This window comes from Apodemus sylvaticus, chromosome 19 (genome assembly GCF_947179515.1).
Source record: "Apodemus sylvaticus chromosome 19, mApoSyl1.1, whole genome shotgun sequence".
Taxonomy (NCBI): domain Eukaryota; kingdom Metazoa; phylum Chordata; class Mammalia; order Rodentia; family Muridae; genus Apodemus; species Apodemus sylvaticus.
In genome coordinates this window covers 4186305-4210494 of record NC_067490.1, presented here as the reverse complement: position 1 = coordinate 4210494, position 24190 = coordinate 4186305, and the positions used below count along the sequence as shown (strand labels likewise).

The following is a 24190-nucleotide window of genomic DNA, read 5'->3' as shown; positions in this document are numbered from 1 at the left end:
GACCAGGAAATCGGAGCCCCGCCTACCTCTGCCTTCAGTGCTGGGATTAAAGGCGTGTGGAGCCCATGGTCCACTGGTCTTAGCCACCTGACCAATGGAATTACAGACATGAGTCACCACACCCGGCTCTGAAGTATGTTTGTGTTTGTTTGTGTGACGCAGCTCCCTGCACACTAGGCAAGTGCTCCTCCACTGAGCACCTCCACAAGGGCTTGGGGAGTACTCTGGAGGAGCAGGGGTGAACACTGAGGGAGGAGCACCCAGCTATGGAAGCAGAGGAAGGCAGCGCATGCTCCTCCCCACACTGGTCTGGGCAATAAGACCGCAGCCCACAGGTCCAGTGTCTGTGCCTAAAACCCTGGGCTTCCCCTGAAGCAGGGCTGCCTGTCCCCCCAACACACACTGCGGTCCCCTCCCTCACAGGAGGAAGAGGGGAAGGGCTAAGGAAGGGGGTACCACGCGGATCAATACCCGCAGCACAGGGCGGCCGTCGGGGGGCTGGGCTGTGGACGCCCCTCTAGCGCCAGCAGACTGGCATCCCTTGCCAAGTCTGGAAAGAATTCCCAACAAGCTGAGGCTTGGGGAGATGCAAGCGACAGCTAGAACCGAGAGAACACACAAGGAGCCAAAGCACACGGGGCTTTCCTGGCCCAGCCTGAAGAACCCGGGAGTCAGCAGGTACCCGGGTGGGGGCTGAAAAGGCGTGGAGGACAGTGAGCTGTGGGCAGGGACTGGGCGCACCCGGAGACAGGAGAGCAGAACACCTGGGGTTCCCAGGACAGTCTGATACCCACCTGACAACTTCCAAATGTCTGCTGTGACACCCCCCTCTTTCTCTCTCTCTCTCTCTCTCACACACACACACACACCACAGAGGTGCTAAAGGAAAGCCACAAATGGCGGGCCTCGGGCAGGAACTTGCTTCCATCTCTGGTCCCGAGTTCTAATGCTCCTCTGGGAGCCGCACAGGACAGATCCTGTCTGAGACCAGCGTCCTTCCGGCCTCAGCAGGACCAAGTGGAGCCTGGGTCCCTGTCACACTTCGCTGTATAAACTGAATTAGTGAGGCCGAGAGGCTCTCCGGGGTCCCTGTTCCCAAGTCTTGGGAAATGAGAGATGGAGGCATGGGAAGAGTACCAGGCAGAGGAGTATTTGTTCTTCTCAGTGGCCTTTTCCTTTTTGTTGTCAAAAACTGGCCCCAGACTGTCCACTGGAAGCCAAGGGCATATCTTCCCCTACCACGCCCACCTCTCCGTCACCTTCCAGTCACTCCACAGGCTGACGGTACACACCTCGGTGTACACAGTCCCTCCCTGTGCTGGCAGCAGCCAGGGACCCCAGGGGACCTTCGTTTTTCCCTGCCCCTCCCACCCTCCCCTCTCTCTTCTCCTCCCCTTCCCTTCCCCACTTGCCCAACGAGCTAGGAGGCAGAAATTGCCAATAAAACCAGAAACACAAAAAAGACTAAAATCCTGCCCTGGGCAGAGTCAACATCTGGTAAGGGACACAAATCTCAAACCAGAATGCCAGGGGCTGGGTAGCTCAGCGGGTGATGAGCTTAACTCACATGCCCGACCGGAGTTCAATCCCCAGGCCAGGAAAGAAAAATTCCCTAACCTCCACATGTGTACTGTGACCAGCAGGTGTTTCACACACACACACAAACACACGGTGGTAAAAATGTCAGCACTGGGAAGCATCAGATGTTCAGAACCATCTTGGCTACACAGAAAATCTGAACTCAGCCAGCTAAAAGTCCAAGAGAGACGAGGCTTTGGGGGAGAACGAGAGGCGAGTTACACAGAACGCAGAGTGTGCTGGGCTCGACTGATGCAGAAAAGCAAACAGAGAAGGAGCAGGAGCCAGGGAGTCAGAGGAAGCCGGAGATGGGAGCTGAGTGTAACGATGGGTGAGGGCAGGCAGGGCAGAGGGGACCGCTGTGAGGAGGCGATGGCTGGCTGGCCACTCTGCGGGGCAGGGGGCTGGCGGAGCGGAGGGAGCAGGGAGCGTGGACAATGCAGAAACCGTAACGGGGCAGAGGAAGGCGGCGGTGGTGGGGCTCAAGGCTCACGCCTACACGGCTGCCGAGGCACACCTCACCTTCTGACATCGACTTAGACGAAGCCCTGACACAGCGGTCCAGGGGTAGAAGCACGCGTGGAGAAGAACTGCCGTGGGGCCCTCTGCGGGCCAGGGGCCCCAGTGGCAAGCAGCCCACCCCGGCCAGCAGTAAGGCTGATGACGTCTTCCACTAGCCTGTCCCAGAAGAGCAACCGCTCTGCAGACCTGGTGGCGTCATGCTGGCGTGTTCCTGCCTGCTGCCACCACGCCCAGGCACCAGCTGTCTGGCGTATGTCAGCCTCAGCCCTTGTAGGTAATCCCCTGCTTGGCCCAAGAACAACCAGGCTATCCCTGCATCCAACCCTGTCACTGCGGGGGCTACGGAGCCGTCTTCCATGGAGGATAGGAGGCCCCTTGAGGGACAACACTTGAGGGTCACAGGACATAGCCATGCCTGGGCTCTGGGGTAATTTTATCCAGGAGGATACACACACACACACACACACACACACAGCCAGAGGCAGGTGCATATTCAGAGTTAAAAGGTCCAGTCCCTTCACCTCACACATGGGGAAACTGAGGCACAGGGCCGAGTGCTCCTTTGGGCTTCCTGAAGCCTGAGCAATTGTCTTTCCCAGCTTTATTCCCTTAGACAGAGACAGACAGACAGGGAGACATAGAGGCAGAGAGACAGAGACAGAGAGACAGAGAGAGAGACACAGAGAGACAGAGAGAGCGGGGGGGGGGGGGGCGTGCAGACAAAGAAAGCCCTGTGAGCGTGAGAGGCAGGGAACTCAGGAAAGATTGGGCCCTTGGCCAGAAGTGGGTATGCCAGGGAAGGGGGTGTGGCCTTGGACGGAAAAGCAGAAATGTACCAGGCCGCCAAGACAATGCGGTCGGGGCCCAGGCCAACACAGACCACAGAGGGTGGTCTCAGGTAGACTGGCGTCAACCAACCGAGGTCTGGGACCCCGGGCTCAGGAGGGACGCTCACAACCGGAATGGAGGTCTTACCTCGGAACTTCTTGGGGGGGTTGTCCAGGTCCCCGGCTGCAGGCTCCACCACACAACGGTCATCCACCAGCCTAGGAGACAGAGCAGCCAGGTTAGAGGGCGGGAAGAGAGACAACAGACAGACAGACAGATAGACAGACGGGATAATAAACCTCATTCTTCCCAGACTCAACCAGGACCCAAGCTAGGGTCTGAAATTCCTTCCTCTAGCCATGGCTGGGGACTGAATCCTGCATCCCTGGAGGATGTCCCGTCTTTGTCCCCATTCCCACCTTCCCCACCCATCCAAGTACCCATCTGCCCATACATCCACCCAGGCATCGATCAATCAATCAGTCATCTATACCTGCACCTACCCCTCCATGTATCCACCCACCCACATGCCTCGGTCCATCTACCCATCCATCTCTCTGTCCATCCGTGGTTCGAGCCCTCCTCCACCTCAGCCTCTGGGACAGACGATCGTGAACCACTGTGAAGACCAGATCTACGCTCAATCCTGTGTAGCAACTGCTCCTGAATTCCCGCCAACTTCCCAGCAAAGAACCAGCCATTGGCACCATTTTACCAAGGAGAAAACTGCACATAAACCCTTTATGACTTGCCTGAAGTCACAAAGCAAAAGGCAAAGCCCATGCCACTTCTGCACTCCGCACTCCTAGTGTTGGCTAACAAGGCCTTGAGGTGTGACCTCCACAAACTGTCTGTGACCTCAGGATACTTGCAAAGCCTCCAGTTGATCCCAGTATCCTGGGCACTCACATCTCTGAGATGTGGTCACTGTACCCAGTGGCCACAAACCGTGTGTATGTGTGTGTGTGTGTGTGTGTGTGTGTGTGTGTGAAACTTCCAGGGAAGCACCTTTACCAACTAAGTTGTCTCATCGGCCACAGTAAGAGTCCTGCTGAGTTCTATGAGCAGTCTGTAGCAGGTCTCCGATGTGAATCATGTTACAGGGTTCCTGAATTCACAGCTGCCAATCAGAAAAGCCAGAGACTGGTGACTGGCACCCGGAGTGGGAGGTAGGGCTCTTGGCCTGTGTCATTGTCATCTGGCACTAACTCCATGCAGATGGTACTGGAGTTTGGTTGGAATGCGGACCACCCGGCTGGCGCCGAGGAGCTAGAAGGCTGCCTGATAATGCATACACTACTTAATTTTCTAAAACCACTTTGCTACTGTTCCCATTTTTTGAGCAGGGAGCAGGAGTCTGGAAAGGTTGACATCACAGGACTGGACTTCCACGGCAGGCTGCCCAGTGCTAGCAGGTGCTTCAGAGACCTCCACAGTGGCAGGCAGAGAAGGTGCCACAGGCTCCTTGACCTCCCAGCCTCCCGAGCTTTCTCCCTCCCCATCTGCACACCTGTCACAAGTCATTCTGTCCCCATGAACAGCCCCAAAGGGCTACTAAGGTTCTCTGGTAACTTCCACACTCCTGTCCCAGGGACGCTCTCTTCACAAGTCAAATGGTTGGAAGGAACATCAGCACAGCTGGGCTCCCGCTCTTCCACAAGCGGTCCTCATACAGTTCCCATCCCAGTCTGTGACAATCCCGCTCTTACAAACACATTGGCTAAAACAGCTCAGTTGGCAGAGAGTCTTTACCCAGTATGCCTGGGTTCAACCCAGCACTGAAACAAACCGGGCACAGTCATCCCAGCACTCGGGTAGATGGAGGAGGGTCAGAATCGGGTCATCCTCTGCTACACAGTGAATTTCGGGTCAGCCTGGGCTGTGTGAGACCCTGCCTCAGACAACAACAAAAGAAGAATCTAGCCTTCACTCATGATTTCTGGCACCAGGCTAGACCAGGCCCTTGCACTCTCAACTGAACGTCAGGAGCTGCCTTGTCAACTGCCTGCCTCCTACCGAGCTAGCCTGCTCCCTACAGAAACCAAAAGAAATCAAGGTTTGGGGTGCACCTGCTTAGCATACAGAGGTCCTGGGCCCCATTGTCAACATCACAAATTGATTAGAAAAAAAAAGTATAAGTTTAGGCGTGGTGACTCATGATTTAAATCCCAGCTCCTGAGAGGCAGAAGCAGGTAGATCTATCTCTGAATTCCAGACCAGCCTGGTCTACAGAGGGAGTTCTAGGACAGCCAGGGCTACACAGAGAAACCCTGTCTGCTCAGAATCCCCCAGAACCATGGAATGAATGGGAAGAGGTGACTGCAGCCACACCTGGCCACCTGAGCTGGATCCACGGGTCAGGCATGGTAGGAGATCGGCTTCCTAAGCTGTGCCCACCTCCACAGACGCACTTTCTCCTCTCACTTTCTCCAGGCCGGCTCCAGCCCGGCAGCCTGGGGGGAGGGCTGCTTCTCGGATCTCCTAGGGACCGTCGCCCCGCCTCTTCCTCACCTAGGATGCTCTGCTTCCAGGTACCCACACTTCCTGCAAGTCTCAGCCCAAAGGACCCACGCCCACCACCCAATCCTTTTACATCTATAGCCAGGTTCGGTGACACGCACCTCTTCTTGGGAAGTAGAGGCAGGAGGATCAGGAGTTCAAGGTTATCTATCCCTCGATACATAGAGGCCAGCCTGGGCTACATGATACTGAGCTACCCTATAAATAAACAATATAATCTGCACTGCTTCGTGGCAGGCTGCCCCCGCCTTCCTTTGTTCTGGTTCCGACCTGGCGGCTCGATGCCTGGTGATCGATGTGTAGATTCCACAGGGATGGGGCGTGTACTTTACCCTCCGCATCCCCTGTGCCCAGACCTGCAGAGCAGGCCACACAGAACGCATACTGAGTAGGTGAAAGAATCCATTCTACCAGCGGCGAGAGAAGAACATGAGATGGAAGGGCAGGGTCCCCAACTCGGGAGTTAAAGTCTCATTGAAAAGACAAGTCACACACTGAGGAGAATAACAAGAGAGATCCCTGTTGGTCCCGCCGGTAGTACCAGGGTGGCGGGTTTTGTCTGGATTTAAGTCAGGAAAGGTCAGAGCGCAGTCTATCAGACCAGGTGTGCAGGAGCCGCTGAGGTCTTGAATAATGCATAGAATTTCCTGTACGACATCGACATCTGTGAGTCAGAGCAGCTGGCAGGCTCTCGGCAAAGCCAGAGAAGAGGGGATACAGACATTGCGCCGGGGGAGGGGAGGGACACTGACCAGGGCCTACAAAAACCCCCGCCAAGGGTGCCAGAGCCATCAGGAAACGTGGAAGTCACAGAACACAGGAGGATATAGAGGCACTCTGGGCCCACTGCCCACTCTTGGCTGGTAGACAAGGCCTTGTAGGAACAGAGGGAAGGAAGGGTTGGAGACCCCTTTCCCCAGTGAAACCCAGGACCCTGCCCGGCATCCCGAGACCCTTTCCAGGTCACTCCTACAGGCCATGCAAATACACACACACATGTTTGCCCGGTCCACACAAGGCAGCCTGGTCCATTCAGGGATCTCTCTGCTCCTGTCCTCACTGGTTTAGCCTCTAACACCCATAGCCACACGGAGCCTAGGGTCTTCAGAGTAGGCAGGCCACATGACACTGCCCAGACAGGAACAGAGCCACACACGTGCAAAGAGAAGCAGCCCAGAACTGCAGCCTAGCACTACAGGACACAGGGTCAATGGCGGCCATGGAAGAGCTGCCCCCAAGAGTGTGGAGACAGAAAAGGGGGGCAGAGGAGCTGGCGGCAGCGCCCTACTGGGCTCCACCTAATAAACCCTAGAGGCTGTCTCAGGATGAGACCCCACTGACTTTCTTTTCTTTGTTTCTTTGTTTCTTTGTTTGTTTCTTTGTTTCTTTGTTTGTTTCTTTGTTTGTTTGTTTCTTTCTTTGTTTCTTTGTTTCTTTGTTTCTTTCTTTCTTTCTTTCTTTCTTTCTTTCTTTCTTTCTTTCTTTCTTTCTTTCTTAGCTTTATTTTATTCATTGAAGAGATGGCTCAGTGGCTGCTCTTCCAGAGGACCCAGGTTTGATTCCCAGCTCCCACGTGGTGGCTCACGACCATCTGTACCTCAAAGTATTCAGTGCCCTTTTCTGGCCTCCACCGGCACCAGGCCTGTAAGTGCTACACAGACATACGTGGGTAACACATCCCTCCACATGCATGAAAATAAGCATTAAAAAAATTAATAAAAATGCCGGGCGGTGGTGGCACACACCTTAATCCCAGCACCCAGGAGGCAGGGGCAGGGGAATCTCTGTGAGCCTAAGGCCAGCCTGGTCTACAGAGTGAGTTCCAGGACAGCCAGGGCTATACAGAGAAACCCTGTCTTCAAAAAACCAAATCCAAAAAACCAAAAGAGGGCTGGAGAGATGGTTCAGTGGTTAAGAGCACTGACTGCTCTTGCAAAGGTCCTGAGTTCAAATCCCAGCAACCACATGGTGGCTCACAACCATCTATAATGAGATCTGATGCCTTCTTCTGGTGTGTCTGAAGACAGCTACAGTATACTTACATATAATAAATAAATAAACCTTTGGGCTGGACAAGCAGAGGTCCTGAGTTCAATTCCCAGCAACCACATGGTGGCTCACAACCATCTGTATAGCTACAGTGTACGTCATATACATAAAATAAATAAAATATTTAAAAAAAAAAAGAAAAAGAAAAAGAATGACCAAAGGAAGGAAGGAAGGGAGGGAGGGAGGGAGGGAGGGAGGGAGTAATAATAAACTCACGTGTATGTGTAAGTGTATGTCACGTTTGTCACCTGTGCAGGTGCCCGTGCAACCCATAGGGGGCATTAAGCCCTGGAGGGGGTTGTGAGCCTCCTTGTACTCATGCTGAAAACTAAGTTCCAGTTCTCCATCCTCTACAAAAGGAACACTCCCTCTTAACCACTGCTGAGCCCTCTCTCCACTCTAGCCACACCCCCTTTTACTTGATAGTGTTTACGGATCCGGGGTACCCCAACAGGTCTCTCAAGCCTCACTTCCACTGTTCCTGAGCAGTACAAGTGAGGCAGCCTGACCTGATGAAGGAGGGGTCTGAGCGGGGGAGATGCCATTAGGAGATGATGGGAAAGCCCTTATCAGACAGATGGACTGACGGGAAACTGGGGACCAGAAGCAGGCCTGAAGACGCCAGACAGGTAAGTTATGGCGACAGCCTAGAAAAGTGTCCCCAGATTGCCAGCTGGGCCTTGGTCCCACAGACCCCACCCAGTGGCAAAGTGAAACTCCCTACGACCTACCGCCCACTATCACCAAGGGCGATGAGCGCGGCCTCGCCCCGGCCTGCCTCAGCTGCTACGGCTAGAACACTGGGCCCAGGCCAGATGCCCGGGGTGGGTGGAAACCCACAGAGGCACCCCCACTCCTCCCCACCCAGTGGGACCGCATCTCTGGGTGTAGCGTCCCTGCCCTCTCCCAGGTGGACAGCCACGTGTGCACACCTGGCACAGAACCCAAGCCTAGTAACTCCACAGCTCTGCTCCCCTCTCAGGTCAGACCCTTCCACTAGGATCCCTCTGTCTGAGGTCCCACCCCGCATCCTGGTCTTATGGTCAGTTCTCCTCATCTGCTCTGAAGAGCCTCACCCAAAGGTGGGAGCCACCTGGAACACCCAGCTAGTCAGACACATGATCACACACACATGATCACACAAACACACACACACACCTGGTCAGGCTCAGCAAAGCTTCTTTGAGATCCATGATGCACTGGGTGTGATCTGCCCTCAGGGAGCTCATGCCCACCCTGCTAAATGCCCAGGGGACAGGTCTACACCTGTCCGCCAGGCCCCAGCCACACAGAAGCCCTAAAGACAGGCCCTTTGCTAGCCTGCACTACATAGCCCAGGATAGAAGGATGGGGATCCTAGCAGGAAGAGCCCAAGGGAGGAACCAGCTTGCTGTAGAAAGCCACGATGTCTCCCCCTGGAATGCTCAAGGAGTCTGCACCCCAAGACCTTGATCTAAGAGAGGAAGGCTGCACCCAGGGCCTGCAAGGCCCACATGGCGCATGGTGGACTTTGAGACCCAGGTAGAGCCAAGGGGAAGGCAGCGGGGTGGGTTGGAGCTGGCTGGAGATTAGATAGAGAGAAGGAAAGGCTCCAGATAAAGGCGGGGCAGTGACTTCTGGGGAACCTGACTCAAAGCCATGCCAACCAGTACAGCCACCAATAGCACAGGACAGAGGGAAGCCCTCCAAGACCCCCCTCCATCCACAGTGGACCCGGGAAAGAGAACTATAACCAGTCCTGCACACGAGAGGGTATGCACAGTGGGAGTTCCCAGCCCAAGTCTCCTGACCTCAGCCTGAGGCACAGGCTAGCCCTCCACAACCACTGACCCTGGGGAAGCCCACTGCCAACAGTAGGCAATCTAAGACTAGAGGGAGGAGTTAGAGGGGTCAGGGGAGGTCAGGGTCGCACCTGCTGATAGGATCTGAATGTTGGGAAAGGAACTCGGGCTCACTGGCTAGGATCTCAGGCAACATCCTGCCCCCCTCTACCCAAAAAGCATCCCTTTCTTTTTTCTTTTAAATGATTTGTGTATTATATGTAAGCACACTGTGCCTGTCTTCAGACATACCAGAAGAGGGCGCTGGATCTCATTACAGATGGTTGTGAGCAACCATGTGGTTGCTGGATTTGAACTCAAGACCTTTGAAAGAGCAGTCAGTGCTCTTAACCACTGAGCCATCTCTCCAGCCCCAAAGCATCCCTTTCTTTACCTATGCCTGTCTGTACCAAGAAGCTGCCCTGTGGCATCCGATGGGCCAGGCAGCCTATGGGACATACAGAATTCAATAGCAGCATAGCTTGTAGCTTCCGGGAGCTCAGAGACAAGAGAGAACAACAAGTCCTTGGCCTCAGGGAGGGAAGCAAAGGTGACTGAGCTGTGCCCAGCAGACTGGGTTCCAGCTCCGAGAGCTCTGCCCAAAGGCCTGGGCTCCCGGCTCAGGATCAGGGGGGCAGCTGCGGGCACAAAAGACACATCTGTAAGGACCAAGGGGAAGAGAGACGACAGGCAGGCAGTGGGAGAGGAAAGAAGGGATCACTGGGCAGGAGAGGCCCTGGGGTGCAGCTTCCTCTCTTAGGCCAAGGTCTTGGGGTGCAGACTCCTTGAGTATTTTGGGGAGACATCATGGCTTTCTAGAGCAAGCTGGTTCCTCCCTTGGGCTCCTCCTGCTAGGATCCCCATCCTTCTATCCTGGGCTATGTAGTGCAGGCTAGCCGCAGGGCCTGTGTTTAGGGCTTCTGTGAAGGCTGCCCACACCTCAGGTCCCAGCCCCCCAGGCCCGCGATCCACACTCAGAAGCAATGCTCCCCTTGCCCCATCTGCACAGAAACTGAGGCTGAGAGGATCCTCAGCAGGGCAGAACTTCAGGCCCAGCACCCCATCTCCCGACTACCTCAGAATTCTCAAGGAAACTGAGTGACACGGAACCCCAAAATAGATGCTGAGGACCAGTCCATCAAGTGGGAAAGCGGGAGCTGTGCACAGGCCCTGGGTTTGGATACAAGGCTTCAGAGGCCAAACACTGGCCATGTGGGACCACGAAGTCCAAGACACAATGAGGTCACTGGACTAAGAGAATACGGGAGGCTGCCAGGACCCAGCACTGGGGCACACGTAAGCGCGTTTCTTTCTTTTGAAAAACGGTCTCACCATTATAGCCCTGGCTGGCCTGGAACTCACACAAATCCACCTGTGTCTGCCTCCTGAGTGCCAGGATTAAACACATACACAGATGGAGTTGGGGCTTTTTGTTTTGGGACAAGGTCTCTTGTAACACAGATTAGCCGAAAACAACCTGAGCCCCAGTCCCCCGTCCCGCCTACAGGTATCTTTTCCTGAAAGGTAGGTGACTCTCAGCTGCTAGTGAGGACCTCAAGGGTCAGCGGAGCCTGGAGTGATTGACAGGTCTGTAACCACAGCCGTCCCCGTCCCTATCGTCACCTCGAGACATATTTGATTCCCCTCTTCTGATCCATGAGCCTCCCGTTGGACACCTGGAGACCGGTTGTCGCGGAGGCCGGAGGAAAGGCAGATGGCCAGCTGGTCGAGTGACAAGGGACAAGATTTGCTAATCAAATAGACACCTGCCGCAGCTGGGGCTGAGATTTGTGTTTGCCGCCCCTCCGGCTCTGCCCACCTGCGGGCTGAAAGCCTCTGTACAGATGGCGTCAGGCGGTAAGTCCGTCCTGTCACCCCAAGGACAAGCCTCAGTAATGAGAGTGCTACTCAGCCAACACCCTCCGCCACTCGAGGGGCAACAGTCGACTCAATTCTGCCCCACCGACTCCTCTCCCGCGGCTTCCTCTGGTTCATGGCCCAGGCTCTCAGTGTCGTGTCGGGTGTCTGGTGCCAACGCCGAGCAGCTTGGCTCTGGGCTAGTCAGCCTGCCTGCTGGGGGGCCTCCGCCCCTCCCTTCCCCACTGCAGCCCCTGCTCCTGGGGAGGGGCCCTGGGCTGTGCACTCGAGAGGGCAGGGCTAGAAGTGGACGGACACGCGGAGATCCCAGCTGTGTGTACAAGATTATCGAAACCCAGAAACCTGCCCCCAAGCTGAGAGCAGAGCTGGTGCGTCTGTCTGTCCCCACCCTGCAACCCTGCTTCTCTCCACACACCCCAGCCCAAGCCACCACCCATCGGGCCAAGCTAGGGAGGGGACACGGGGTCAAGAATGTGGGGCAAGGCGGCGTGGGCAGCAGACTAAAGCAGGATTCTTCGAGGCCAAGTGGCTGGATTCAGCCCGAGACCCTAGAGTCCTGAGGCAGAAGCTGAGATGGGTCTGTCCTCTGCAGACCCCTATGTGGCCCCCTCTCTGCTCGAGTCACCCCATGGGGACATCACACCCAAGTGCCGCTGTATGGGACCTGCACCACGCCCAACCAAGAGGGCGGAGGCTCTCACTCCCACCAGCCGCACAACACTCATAAACACGTGACACGAACTGGGTCAGACCCTCGGTGGCACAGTCCTGCCTCCACCAGCAGACAAAAAGCACAGCACGAACCTAGGAGCCAACTGATGGGCAAAAAGCAGGCCTTCCCTTTGATCTCCATCTGGACAGCGAAACGGGTGCCCGAACATGGGAGCCTCAGGATGCTCGGGGCAAAATCTGAAGTTTGCTAGGCAGCCCGCATAGCAGGCAGGTACCAGGAGTGCTTTCATGAGTCACAGAGCCTGCTACCATGTGACTCTGTGCCACCACAACGGGGTGTCAGCTCTGGAGAGGGCAGACATGTCCACAAGACAGGATACAAACCGGGACTCAGCTTGGTTTGTCTGGAAAGGCTTCTGTGCGTGCTCACGAGGTCCGTGGCCCAGAAAGGACATTCCACAGCCGCGGCAGCACCGCCAACAGGCATTATCTGAGCTGTTTCGTATTTCCTCCGGGAAATATATATACATATATAAAACTTTTCAAAACCTGAGTCTGCAAGCACAGGATTAGCTAAGGCTAACCCACAGGATTAGCTAAGGCTAACCCACAGGATTAGCTAAGGCTAACCCACAGGATTAGCTAAGGCTAACCCACTGCCTAGGGCTAACGAACACAAATACAGTGCCTCCATCCAATGAAGCCACAATTAAGCCAGGGCAGATCTCAGACATACCTGAGGACCGCAGGCAGCTGGGGAGGGACCGTCCCTCCTCCAGGGACGACAAGGTCTTGCTTAAGCCTCAAAGGGACCCAGTGACCTACCAAGCTGCACAGGTGCAGCACACTACAACTCAGACCTGGCACCCAGTAGGCACTTCATGAACGTTTGCTGAATGACTCAGGCCGACCAAGCAGACAGGCTTCTCCCAGCCTGCTTAGGAACCCAAGCCCTGGGTGCACGGTAAGGAGACTGAGAAAGACAGCGCACACCTGTGATCCCAACCTGTGGGGCACCGAGGCTGGAAGAGCCACAGTTCTGAAGTCAGCCAGGGTTACAAAGCAAGGCTGCGTCAAAAGGCCAGACGGCCTAGTCTAGGAGGGGTCTCGCCTGTGCTACACTCTTCAGTGACATAACCCAGAAAAGGCTTCCAAAACAATGATACATACGTACATTAAAAAAAAAAAAAGTAACTTCAGAAGTCTTAAGAAGCCGGGCGGTGGTGGTGCATACCTTTAATCCCAGCACTTGGGAGGCAGAGGCAGGCGGATTTCTGAGTTCGAGGCCAGCCTGGTCTACAGAGTGAGTTCCAGGACAGCCAGGACTACACAAGAGAAACTCTATCTCGGAAAACAAACAAACAAACAAAAAAACAAAACAACAACAACAACAAAAACAAACCCCAGAAGTCATAAGAAAATAGTTCTATCCACAGAACGGGGAGGCGCAGTCCAGTGCAGGAGGCCGGACCCAGGGCACTGAGTGCTACATTCAGCAAGCACACCAGTGCTTGGCCACCAAGCTCCGACCGACCCCAGCCCTCTCTTCACAGAGTCCCCTCGGTGCCCTTGAACTTACTCTGTGGCCCAGACAGGTCTTGACCTCGCAAGCTTCCTGTCTCGGGCTCCTGGGGAGCTGGGATGGCAGACCTGGGCCACACACCCAACTGGGAACTACACTGTGTTTGCTTTGTTTGTTTACTTGTTTTAGCAAGTCCTTAGCTAATAAGAAATTTTTAGGATATGTACATCCAAGACATTTGCAGGTACAGCTTGAGCACCTTAGAGAAGGTACAGGATGGGGCTGCAGAGGGGGCTCAGCAGTTAGAACTAGGTACGGCCTTCACAAAGGACCCCAGTTCAGTTCACAGCACTCATTTAAGAGTTCTGAGTCACCTCTAACTCCAGCACCAGGGGATCCAGCGCCCCCTTCTGGCCTCCATGAGTACCTGCACTTACATGCACACACACACACACACACACACACACACACACACAAACAATTGAACCTTTCTTTTTTTCCAAGACAGGGTCTCACTATGTGGTCCTGGCTGTCCTGACACTTGCTCTGTAGGCCAAGCTGGTCATGAACTCAGAGATTCACCTGCCTCTGCCTCCTGAGTGCTGTTTGGATCAAAGGCATGCACCACTACACCCAGCACTAAATCTTTCTTTAAAAAGATTTAATGATTTACATCTTTTAAATCATTAAATTAAATTAAATCATTAAATTGAAAAGATTTAAAAGAGTGTGTGTGAATGCGCAGGACGTACTAGAGATGTGATTCCTCTGGCAGAGCCCGAGGCCTGGTCCCAGCATGGGGGCGCGGGGAAGACAGGACGCAGTTACTCTGAGAAGGTAAGAGTTGTGGAAACACTCAGTTACTGATGGAGTGGGAGCCAGGGGCATGGCTCTGGGAACCTGAGGCTCCCCACACTTAGGGTCTTCTCCTTCAGCACCCCTCCTCCCAAGACATGTTAGGTATGGACAAAAAGACAGTGAATGCTACAGGAGGAGGCCAGGGCCCTCTTGACCCTATGTGCTGACTACCCCACGGTAGGGTGACCCAGGTCCAGGGGTGCACATCCCCTCAAAAGTGAGCCCCATAGCAAAGTCTCCCTGACAAATGCCTCTTCACAATTTAGCTCACCTGCACCCCCAACTCAATCCCTGGGGGGCCTGCAGCCACTCTGGGGACACTAAAAGGTCTCCAGGGAACCAGATGGGACCTAACAGGTCCTCCCTGAGTTCCTGTAAGGGAGAGCTGGCCGCGAACCATTCAACCCTCCCCTCTTCCTCCCCATCCGCGGCTCCAGCTCTGGCCTCTTACGCCTCCACCTGGGTGAGGGGCGAGGCCAGCTGTGGCCACGCTTCCCTGCCAAGGACAGGTGTGGGCCTGCTAGATCCACTCCCCAGACCCCTCCCAACCTCCCAACCCAGTTAATATACAATCTTCCTGGGACCTCTAATTACCCGGGCGGCTCTGACAGGCTGTCTCTTTAAGTGCTCTGGCCCCAAACCCCAAGCTGCTACACCTCCCAACTCAACCAGAGCCCCCTTCCACCCCCAGCTGGGCCAGCCTCCTGCCCACTAAGGCTGCCTGTCTTCAACACATTCTCTAACTGAATGCCAGACACTGGGCGCTGAGACGGACCAGGCCCCTCCATCACACCAGGCCCAGGGTTCACAACCCTGGGCACCAGGAGCCCCGGGAAAGGCTGCGGGAGCAGAGTTATGGGTGGGGGCAGACAGACTTGAGTAAGAGGAGCAGAGAGACTCAGAGAGCCATGCTCCTGGCCCTGGGACTGTCATTACAACGCAGCATCGAAGGCTGAGGGTATAGCTCAGAGGCAGTGCGCGGGAACTGAACCTGTATGTACGGATCGCATTGTCTCAAACCTGGGTTCCACTCCCAGCTCCGCAGAAAAGGAAACAGAATCATGGAGATCTTGGCTCAGTCAGACTGAGTGTGCAGTCTCTTACAGTCTGTGTGTCTAGCAAGCTTGACCTTTTTGTTTGTTTGTCTGCCTTGTTTTTTTTCCGAAGACAAGCACTTTGTAGCCCAGGCTAGCCTTCAATTCCTCATATAGCAGAGGCTGCCGTTCAATCCACCAACCATTGCCTCCCAAGTGCTGGGATTGTAGACCCCACTCCACAGGATCTACAAGTTCCTGGGGGACATGGTAAAAGTGCTGTCAATCCCTCTTCACTGGCTCTAAGCTGGAAGCAGGAAGCCCACACGTCCCCAGAGCGCACCGACCCTGCGCCGCGTGCAGCATTAGCTGGGCCTACAGGGAGTCCACGGAGCCAGGAGAGCACCAGAGAACAGTTCGAAATGTCACAGAAAACAAAACAAAACAAAACAAAACAGGATTAATTCTGCCCTGGAAGGTAGGGTCTCAGCTCTTTCAAAAGAGGCCACTTGGGGCCAGGTCTCAGGGGGTGGGGCAGATTTACTCAGGGAGTCACAGGGGAGCAAAGGTAAAGAGACAAGAGACTCAGGGGGAGGTTCCAGGAAACGCACCTGAGCTTCTGGTGCACGGGAGAATGAAGTGAGCAGAGATGAGGCCAAGGCCTGCGCTGGGGCCAGGCTTTCTGGGGGATTGGCGGGGTGGGTGGGGAAGTACACAGGAAGGGGTACCCTGGGGTGGAGGGCTCTCAGATGTCCCTGAGACCTACCCTGAGGTCCAGGTGGACTGAAAGTAGCAGCTCCTGGGGCAGGAAGGACCAAGAGGAAGAAAGTGTCCTAAGAACGGGGGTGGGGGGTGGGGGGGGCTGGGGAGGAAGGGGGGAGAAGGGGGGCACCTGGAGACATGGCACCTGGGTGCATCTCCGACACCCACACGGTGGCTCACACCCTTCTATAACTGCAGTCTCAGGAGATCCAATGAGCTTTCTGGCCCCTCCAGCCATGGAGCGCCCACACAGTACACAGACATACGTGCCGGCAAAACATGCGTACACATGAAATAATTTTTAAAAGAGAGAAGGGGCTGGAGAGATGGCTCAGCTGTTAAGCACACTGACTGTTCTGTTCTTCCAGAGGTCCTGAGTTCAATTCCCAGCAACCACGTGGTGGCTCACAACCATCTGTGATGGGATCTGATGCCCTCTTCTGGTGTCTGAAGACAGCAACTGTGTAAACTGTGTATGGTATGTGCTTACATATATATATATATATATATATATATATATATATATATATATATATATATAGAGAGAGAGAGAGAGAGAGAGAGAGAGAGAGGGGGGGGGGGAGCGGAGCACCGCAGAGGGATACCCAGATGAAGGAGGCTGTGGGAATACAGAGAAAGGGACCTTAGATCCTTTCCTTGCTCTGTCAACCTCAAGGTGTTTAACCAGCCCATGCCCAGCCCTGAGCCAGACACATCAACAAAATGTGTCTATTTCTTCCAAGAATCTGCAGAGTTGGGGGTGTCAGGACTCCCACCTTTGGCTTTGCCCCTCCCCCCAACACACACCGGGTCCCACAGTGGCACATGAAGTGCCGACTGCGCAGCTCCCCTGGAGCTCCCCAGGAAGGGCCCTGGCAGGGCTCTGAGCCAGGCCTGCAGAGACGCGGCCCAGATGTGGCTCCGCCCCTCTGCTCTGGGCAACTTCGGAAGAGAAATCTGATGGGGAGGTGTGTGTGTAGGAATCTCCATCTGACCCTGAGGTGTGTAGGAGAGCCTGAAGGATTCTGGGAGGAGAGGGGGAAGCTGGAACTCCCATCTCAGCCTCCTCAGGCAGAGGGGCCCTCGAGGTTTCTCCTCCCGACTGGCCGCACACTGAATTCCAGTCACCGAGAGGAGAGAACAAGGGGCCGGCCAGGAGCCTCCCACCTGCAGGGCTAACTTTGAAATGAGAATTCCTGACACACTTCCAAAGCCCCCCAGAGAGGAGTCACCCTCTGGGCAGCTGGATAGTTCTGAAAAGATGAGACCACAGAACATTAGCCACCACCGCCTCACCCACCCAAAAATGGTGCAAAAAGACCAGATCCCAGCCTGCCATGCTCTCCCTCCAGTCCTGCAGCAGCAAGGTGCCCAGGGGCTCTCTGAATAAGATACAGGGATTCTAAAGTCTACCAGCTAGGCCTGGCACCAGCATGGGATGGAATCAATTCCCTGCTTATCCAGCCTGGACCCCGGGGGGTGACAGCCAGAATTAATTAATGTTTGTAAAGTGCTCTAGAGAACCTGGGACCAGGGACCCAGGGGCGCCAGAGCAGCTACACAGGAAATTGACCGGGGGGGGGGGGGGCAGCGAGAGGGGGGCCAGCTGGCCAGGACCTGGGCTGCCTGGACAGGGAGGGTAAAGAAAACACTGAAGAGGGGATGGGGCACAAGGAGGGTGAAAAGATGCTACCCCTCCAAATAATTAAATAAATAAGCCGATTCAAGATGGGGCTACAGAGGTGCGTGCCAGGCTCCCGGCTGGGCCAACCCTAGCACCCTACCCCCAATCCCAGACAAGCACACCCAGGGCCTCTCCAACTCAGGCCCCAGCCACCTGCACCAACCGAGGACCACTTGCAGAGGAAGTGCAAACCCCTCAGCCAAGAGTTAAGAAAAGGAGTGTGCCAGAAGTGGCGGGCTTCGTGGGCCCTGACGCCTCCTGGAACTCCCCGGGGCACCCGACTACTACCTGAGCAAACAGAGCACTTCCTTTCTCTAAGAGAGGGGAGCCAGCGACCCCTCGCTTCTGGAGACTGGGCTGTCCAAGCAAGCCTCTAACACGGGGGCAGAGGACGGACATTGGGAGACAAGCAGCTGGTAGCATAGCCCCGATGCCCCCCCCCCTTGCCCTAAGCTCACTCACCCCAAAGTGCTGATGAAGCCATTGACGGAGCCCTCGGCGTACAGGGACACAATGTCCCCGATGTGAAGAAAGCTGGACATTTCATTCATGGCTTCGGCCCTCCTGGGCTCGAGGCGGCAAGGTCGCCCAGGAGCGAGCTGCCAGGCTCGGTGCAGAGGACTAAGGCGCGCTGGGCGGAGAGGGGCGCAGTGCCACCTCGCAGCCCGCCGACCCGTACGATTGGGACGGCCGGGGTAGGCTAGCTGCCACTGGAGAGCGAGGAGGCGCGGCGCGGCCGGGGTCCGGGTGAGGAGGTGCCCGCGTCTCTGCGCGCCCGCAGCCCTCCAGCCCGGCCCGGCCCGCGCGTACCTGCAGCCGGGAAAGAGCAGGAAGTCTGGGGCCGCCACACACATGCAAATCCCGCCTGGGAGGCGGGGAGACCACACCCCACCCCGCCCCCGCCGCGGCTCCCACGTGCACCCGCGCCCGGGGCTTGGCCTCTGCTACACCGCGCGCGCGTGCACGCCTGCACCCCCAAAAGTACCCAGCGTGCCACCAGATGACCCCCGGGCTCTAGCGCGCTCTCTAGACGGCTGTCCACCGGCTCCGCGCTACACTTCGGGGCTCTCCACCCTCCGAGATCCCCAGCTCGCCAAGCCTGCGGCCCACGCGTGGCTGAACACACCGGGGACTTGGCCACGGTCACCCTGCGGCAACCGCGCCCAGCTGAGAACCGTCTTGCGCCTGGATGCGCGCTCAAGCCCTTAGCGTTGCAAATCAGGATTCATTTCTCTCAACATGAAAAGTCCTTTCATTGCACAATAGAAAGTGCTTGGACTTGGAGGAGAAATGAAGCAATGGGGGTGGGTTTGGGTTTTTTATTGTTGTTATTGGGTTTTTTTTTTCTTTCTCTCTCCCCACATTCCTGTGTACAAAGAGATCCAACTTCCGAATCAGTTCAGCCTCTCCCTCTCCAGAAGGAATTGGCTCCATTTTCTCTTGGCTCCTTCTGTCTTTGCTTTAAAATAAATAATACCGGGAGGGGGAGAGCATTACCTCTAGTTAATGGTGCACCCCAGCGCCCACTGAAACAAGTTCCCGAGGCGGGCCCTTGTTCACGAAGTTCAGTTCGGCCCTCAGACTCAACGTCAAGTTGACTACTTTCTGTTCTGCGCCACGGAGGCTGGGCGTTTGCTTCCTAGTGCTTTGGTTTGAACTCCTGAGATAAGAATGCCCCCCCCCCCACCCCCGTCACCACCAGCCCCCCTTCGGTCACGTTTGCTCCCTCCTCCCCCTCCCCCTCCCCTCCCTTATTTCCTGAGGGGCGGGAATGGGGGCGTTTGTCCCTGGGAGAAAAGGAGGAGGGGACTGGAGACAGAAGCAGGAAGAAACCCAGGAGGGGTGGAGACAGCCGCCAGCCGTCAGACAGCTGCCGACCTGCACCGAGAAAATTCTTGAGTGCGTGGGATTTTTACCAAGACCCTTAGAACTGATGGGAGTGGTTAGCCAAGCCTTTAATGGGGAAGTAGAGGCAGGAGGACGAGGAGTTAAAGACAAGCCACATAGTAAGTAAGTTCGAGGCTCACCTAGGGCACACAAGAGCCTGCCTCAAATAAAAAGAAAACTGGGCTGGACAGATGGTTCAGTGGTTAAGAGCACTGCCTGCTCTTCCAGAGGATCCAGGTTCAATTCCCAGCAACCACACAGCAACTCGCAACTGTCTGTAACTCTAGTTCCAGGGGGTCTGAGGGTCTCACCCAGTCATACATGCAGGCAAAAAACACCAATGCACATAAAATAAAAAGTTAATTAATCAAAAAGATAAAAACAGGGCCTGATGAGATGGCTCTGCAGTTAAGAGCACTGGCTTCTCTTCCGGAGAACAGGGATTTGATTCCCAGCACCCACATGGCAGCTCACAACCATCTGTAACTCCACATAAGCAAATAAACCAAAGTTCATAAAGACCCCAAGAACTTGGATAAAGGTACGAACTCCAGGATGTCCGAGTCACTAGTGCCCACGGTCACACAAATTCTACATCTGGCCCAAGCCTCACACCTTCATATATATATAACAGTATTTTTACAATGCTTTGAATGCTTGTCTTTACTAGGTGGCTTTAAAACACACACACACACACACACACACACACACACACACAAAGATCAATGTCCCATGCAGTCAAGACTTCCACAGTGGTGATCTTCCTGCATGTTCTGCCATGCCCCGTTTATGCCTTGATGGGCAAGGAACCCACGGTTCCGTGTGTGCATGTGTGCATGTATGTGTGCGTGTGTGCATGTGTGTGTGTGTGTGTCCCCGAGTTTGCTTTCTGTTGCTGTGACAGAACACCCATTATCCAGAAGCGCCTGAGGAGGAAGGGACTCGTTGGGCTTTCGGGTCCCAGGTGATCACGAGACGCCAAGGCAGGGACCTGGAGCAGGACCAGAAGCGAAGACCAAGACCGAGGAGGAAGCTGCTTACTGGCTTGCTCAGCCTGCTTTCTTTTTGCCACCTCCCCAGGGTGGCATTGCCCACAGTGTTCTGGAGCCTTCTCACATCTGCCAGGAATTAAGAGCATGCGCCACAGGCTTGCCCACCGCCAGTCTGATTGAGGCATCTTCCCAACCGAGGGTCCTATTCCCAGATGACTCTGGCTGTGTCCAGTTGTCAAAAAAACGACACGGCACATGCATCCAATAAACTGTAAACTACCACTTAAAAGGAAAAAAAAAAAAAAACCAATCTGGCCAAGCAGTGGTACATGCCTTTAATCCTAGCATTCAGGTAGGCACATCTCTGAGTTCGAGGCCAGCCTGGTCTACAGAGAGAGTTCCAGAACAGCCAGGGCTACATTGTCTCGAAAAGAAAAAGAAAAAGGAAAAGGAAAAAAAAAAACCTTATCTAGTGGACTCTCCCAAAAAGTGATGACCACAGCCCTGAGAAGCAACACCATACGGTCCAGTCACCCACCAGGTTCCAGTCTCTCCAGTGTGTGAGACAGTCAGGGCTCCTGACGCAGGTTCTCAGACCGCGGCATCTTGGGAAGGGCCAGGCCCCAGGACAGATCCTCCAGCCTCTCCTTTTTCCCTGGAGTTCCAGAGGGAAAACACACATTCACAGTAAGAGAAGAGTAATTAAGACGCCTACTATGTGCAGGGCCTCTGCTCCTCACCGGTATCTGATCAAACCTGCCTATTTCTCCTTCCCTGAGCTTGGAGGATAAAAAGCCAAAGGTTGAACAGTGGCTCTCTGGCGACTACTCCAGACTCCAGCCACTGCCGCTGGCTGCCTGGTCCTTCTGTGTGGCCACACTCAGCCACTGTCTCAGAGCCAGGCGGAGGACGACCCTGCACTCCGGGCCTGGATGCTCTGAGCCTCCATGTCTCTGTCAACCAGGAAAACTCAGCGGCAGGGAGCAAACCTCATCCCACTGAGAAGTCCAAAGAGCGAGATCCATTGCCAGGCTCCTGCCTCGCCCACTGCCTCTAGGAATTCTGGAACACGAGGCTGTTTCCACAGGAGCACCCCAGGGCTCAGACCAGGCACCTGGTCCTGCCAAGCCAGCTCCACTATGAGCTCTTTATGGAAATCTGAGGTGGTGCTGGTTTAAAGAAAAGTTCAGTCAGGTTTTTTTTTTTTTTTTAATGCAACAGATGGTGGGGTCGGTGTGCAGTTGAGTGGTAGGGTGTGCTAACCACCTGAGAACCTAGCTCCCTACCAAGAACCCTCTTTAAAGAAAAAACAGGGGGCTGGAGAGATAGCTCAGTGGTTAAGAGCACTGACTGCTTTCCGAAGGTCCTGAGTTCAATTCCCAGCAACCACATGGTGGCTCACAACCATCCGTAATGGGATCTGGTGCCCTCTTCTGGTGTGTCTGAAGGCAGGACAGCTACAGTGTACTCACATACATAAAATAAATAAATAAATTTGAAAGAAAGAAAGAAAGAAAGAAAGAAAGAAAGAAAGAAAGAAAGAAAGAAAGAAAGAAAGAAAGAGCAGATGGACTCCAGACGGTTCAGCCTGTGGCCCTGCAGCTTGAAGCTCTCTGATGAATGGCTAGCTCCCTGCTGCCCACAGGACAGGGTCTGCAGAACCCAGCCCAGTGGGCGGGGCCACTGTCTCTCCCTTCCCATTCTTGTGTCCTCTGCAGATACCCAGTTGGCCTTCAAGAGGAAGCATGCTCAGGCCCAATGCAGAGCCCATGAATAGGGTCAGGGATGTAGCTCAATCAACAGAGCGCTTGCCTATCGGGCACGGAGCCCGGGGTCCCATCCCCGCAGCACGTCACCCAGCCTTGGTGTAATCTCCACACACAGGAGGTAGAGGCGGGAGGTCAGAAGTTCCTCAGCTACTGAGGAAGCCCAAGACCAGCCGAGGCCTCCAGAGACACTGTCTCAAGAAAGACGGGGAAAGCCAGAGTCCAGGAGAGCCACAGGGCACACACCTCCACCCAACATTCTTGGGGCAAAGACAAGGACACCTATGAGTTCTGGGCCAGCCTGGGCTGTAGAGTAAAGATCCTGTCTCAAAAATCAGTATCAGAGATTCCAGTCTACCAAAATTCACCCAGGGGAACCAATGAGTCTTTCAGCCTTTGGGACAGAGCACAGGTGACCTCAAAGCAGGCCCAAGAGAAGTACTCAGCAGAGTGGATAGCTTTCCTGTGAGGTGCTTAGATCTGCAGTTCTCCAGCCGTGGGGTCACGACCCCCTTAGGGGGTCACATATCGGATAATCTCTGATAGTTACATTGTGATTCATAAGAGTAGCAAGATTATAGTTAAGAAACAGCGACAAAAAATAATTTTATAGTCGGGGGTCACCACAACGTGAAGCACTGTCTTGAAGGGTCACAGCATTAGGAAAGTTAACAACTGCCAGTGTAGACTGAGGTGCCCCCCCCACCCACCCAGCTGGATACTCAAGAGAGAATGCCACAGTCTTCCCCTCAGTAAGGAAATGTAGAGTCAGCAGGCCCAGCAGAACTCCCTGTGACGGAGGTCGCTGGCTTGAGGACGTCCTACACAACATCAACCGTCCGTAACTCGAGCTTGGGAATCTGATGCCAGATTCTGATCTTCTCAGGTCCCAGGCGCACATGGTCCACATCCGAGCATACCCATGTACAAAATACTCGTACACGAAAGTAAACAACTCTAAAAGGAAATTAAGGGAGGGAGAGAGAGAAGGTAGATTTGCTTTAATGGATGACAGGCCTCCGCTGGCCTCGGAGGTCTGTGCCTGCTCTGCTGAGGGAACATCCTCACCAGCACTGTGACCGGCCCTGTTTTTACCGACTCCATTCTCCCACTGTCAGAGACCACGTGGGCTGTAGTGGTGGCTCCTTTCTGCTTCCACAGGAGACCCTGAGGCTCCAGAGGGAGTACGGCTTGTCTGCCTCACTCTGTCCTTGGGCCAGGCTCACAGAAAGGTTTAGTGAATTTAAGTGGAACTGAACCAGAAAGGACATGAATTAACCCTGACACCAACTCCCCACCGGGAGCTGGGAGCCCCAGCTGGGGGAGGAACTGCCGGAGATTCCAGAAGAGTGGGGGATGGGGGAATGGCAGCCCAGCTCTTCTGGGTGGCCATCAGGCTGGGACCAACTTCAGACCCAGGAAAGGCATTACCCTGCACAGCCCCCACCTCCACCCCCACCCCCTACCCACCCTCACCCTGCAAGAAACAGGTCAGCCTGGCCCAGGCCCATCCTCAATGGCTGGGTGTCTCCTAGTACCTGTTGACAGTCCCATCTCCCAAGAGAATCTCTCCCAGGAAGCAGGCAGAGGACGGCTGATGCTGTTGGGATCCACAAATGGAATTCCCAGAAGCCAGACTTTGGTACTGAGGATAGAAGCCCAAGGCTTCAGGCATGACAGGTGAACGCCCTGACTCTGTGCTACCCTCTAGCTGTCTTTTAAAACTTCATATTGTGAGACAGGATCTCCATTGTGTTGCCCAGGCTAACCCTTAACCCCGGTCTAGAGCCCAGGCAGACCTTGAACCTATGACCCTTC

General features: G+C 54.9%; 1 protein-coding gene across 1 annotated transcript in view; it reads right to left on the bottom strand.

Moving 5' to 3' along the window:
• The window catches only part of Itpr3 (inositol 1,4,5-trisphosphate receptor type 3), a 64864-nt gene extending 45564 nt beyond the window's left edge, over positions 1-19300 (bottom strand). The window contains exons 1-3 of the mRNA XM_052164615.1: positions 19225-19300; positions 18190-18537; positions 3076-3146 (exon numbers count right to left, since the gene is read on the bottom strand). Coding sequence (XP_052020575.1) covers positions 3076-3146; positions 18190-18278 — 160 coding nt within the window. The 5' untranslated portion in view covers positions 18279-18537; positions 19225-19300. The remainder of the gene's footprint in view (positions 1-3075; positions 3147-18189; positions 18538-19224) is intronic.
• Between the last annotated feature and the right edge of the window lie 4890 nt (positions 19301-24190).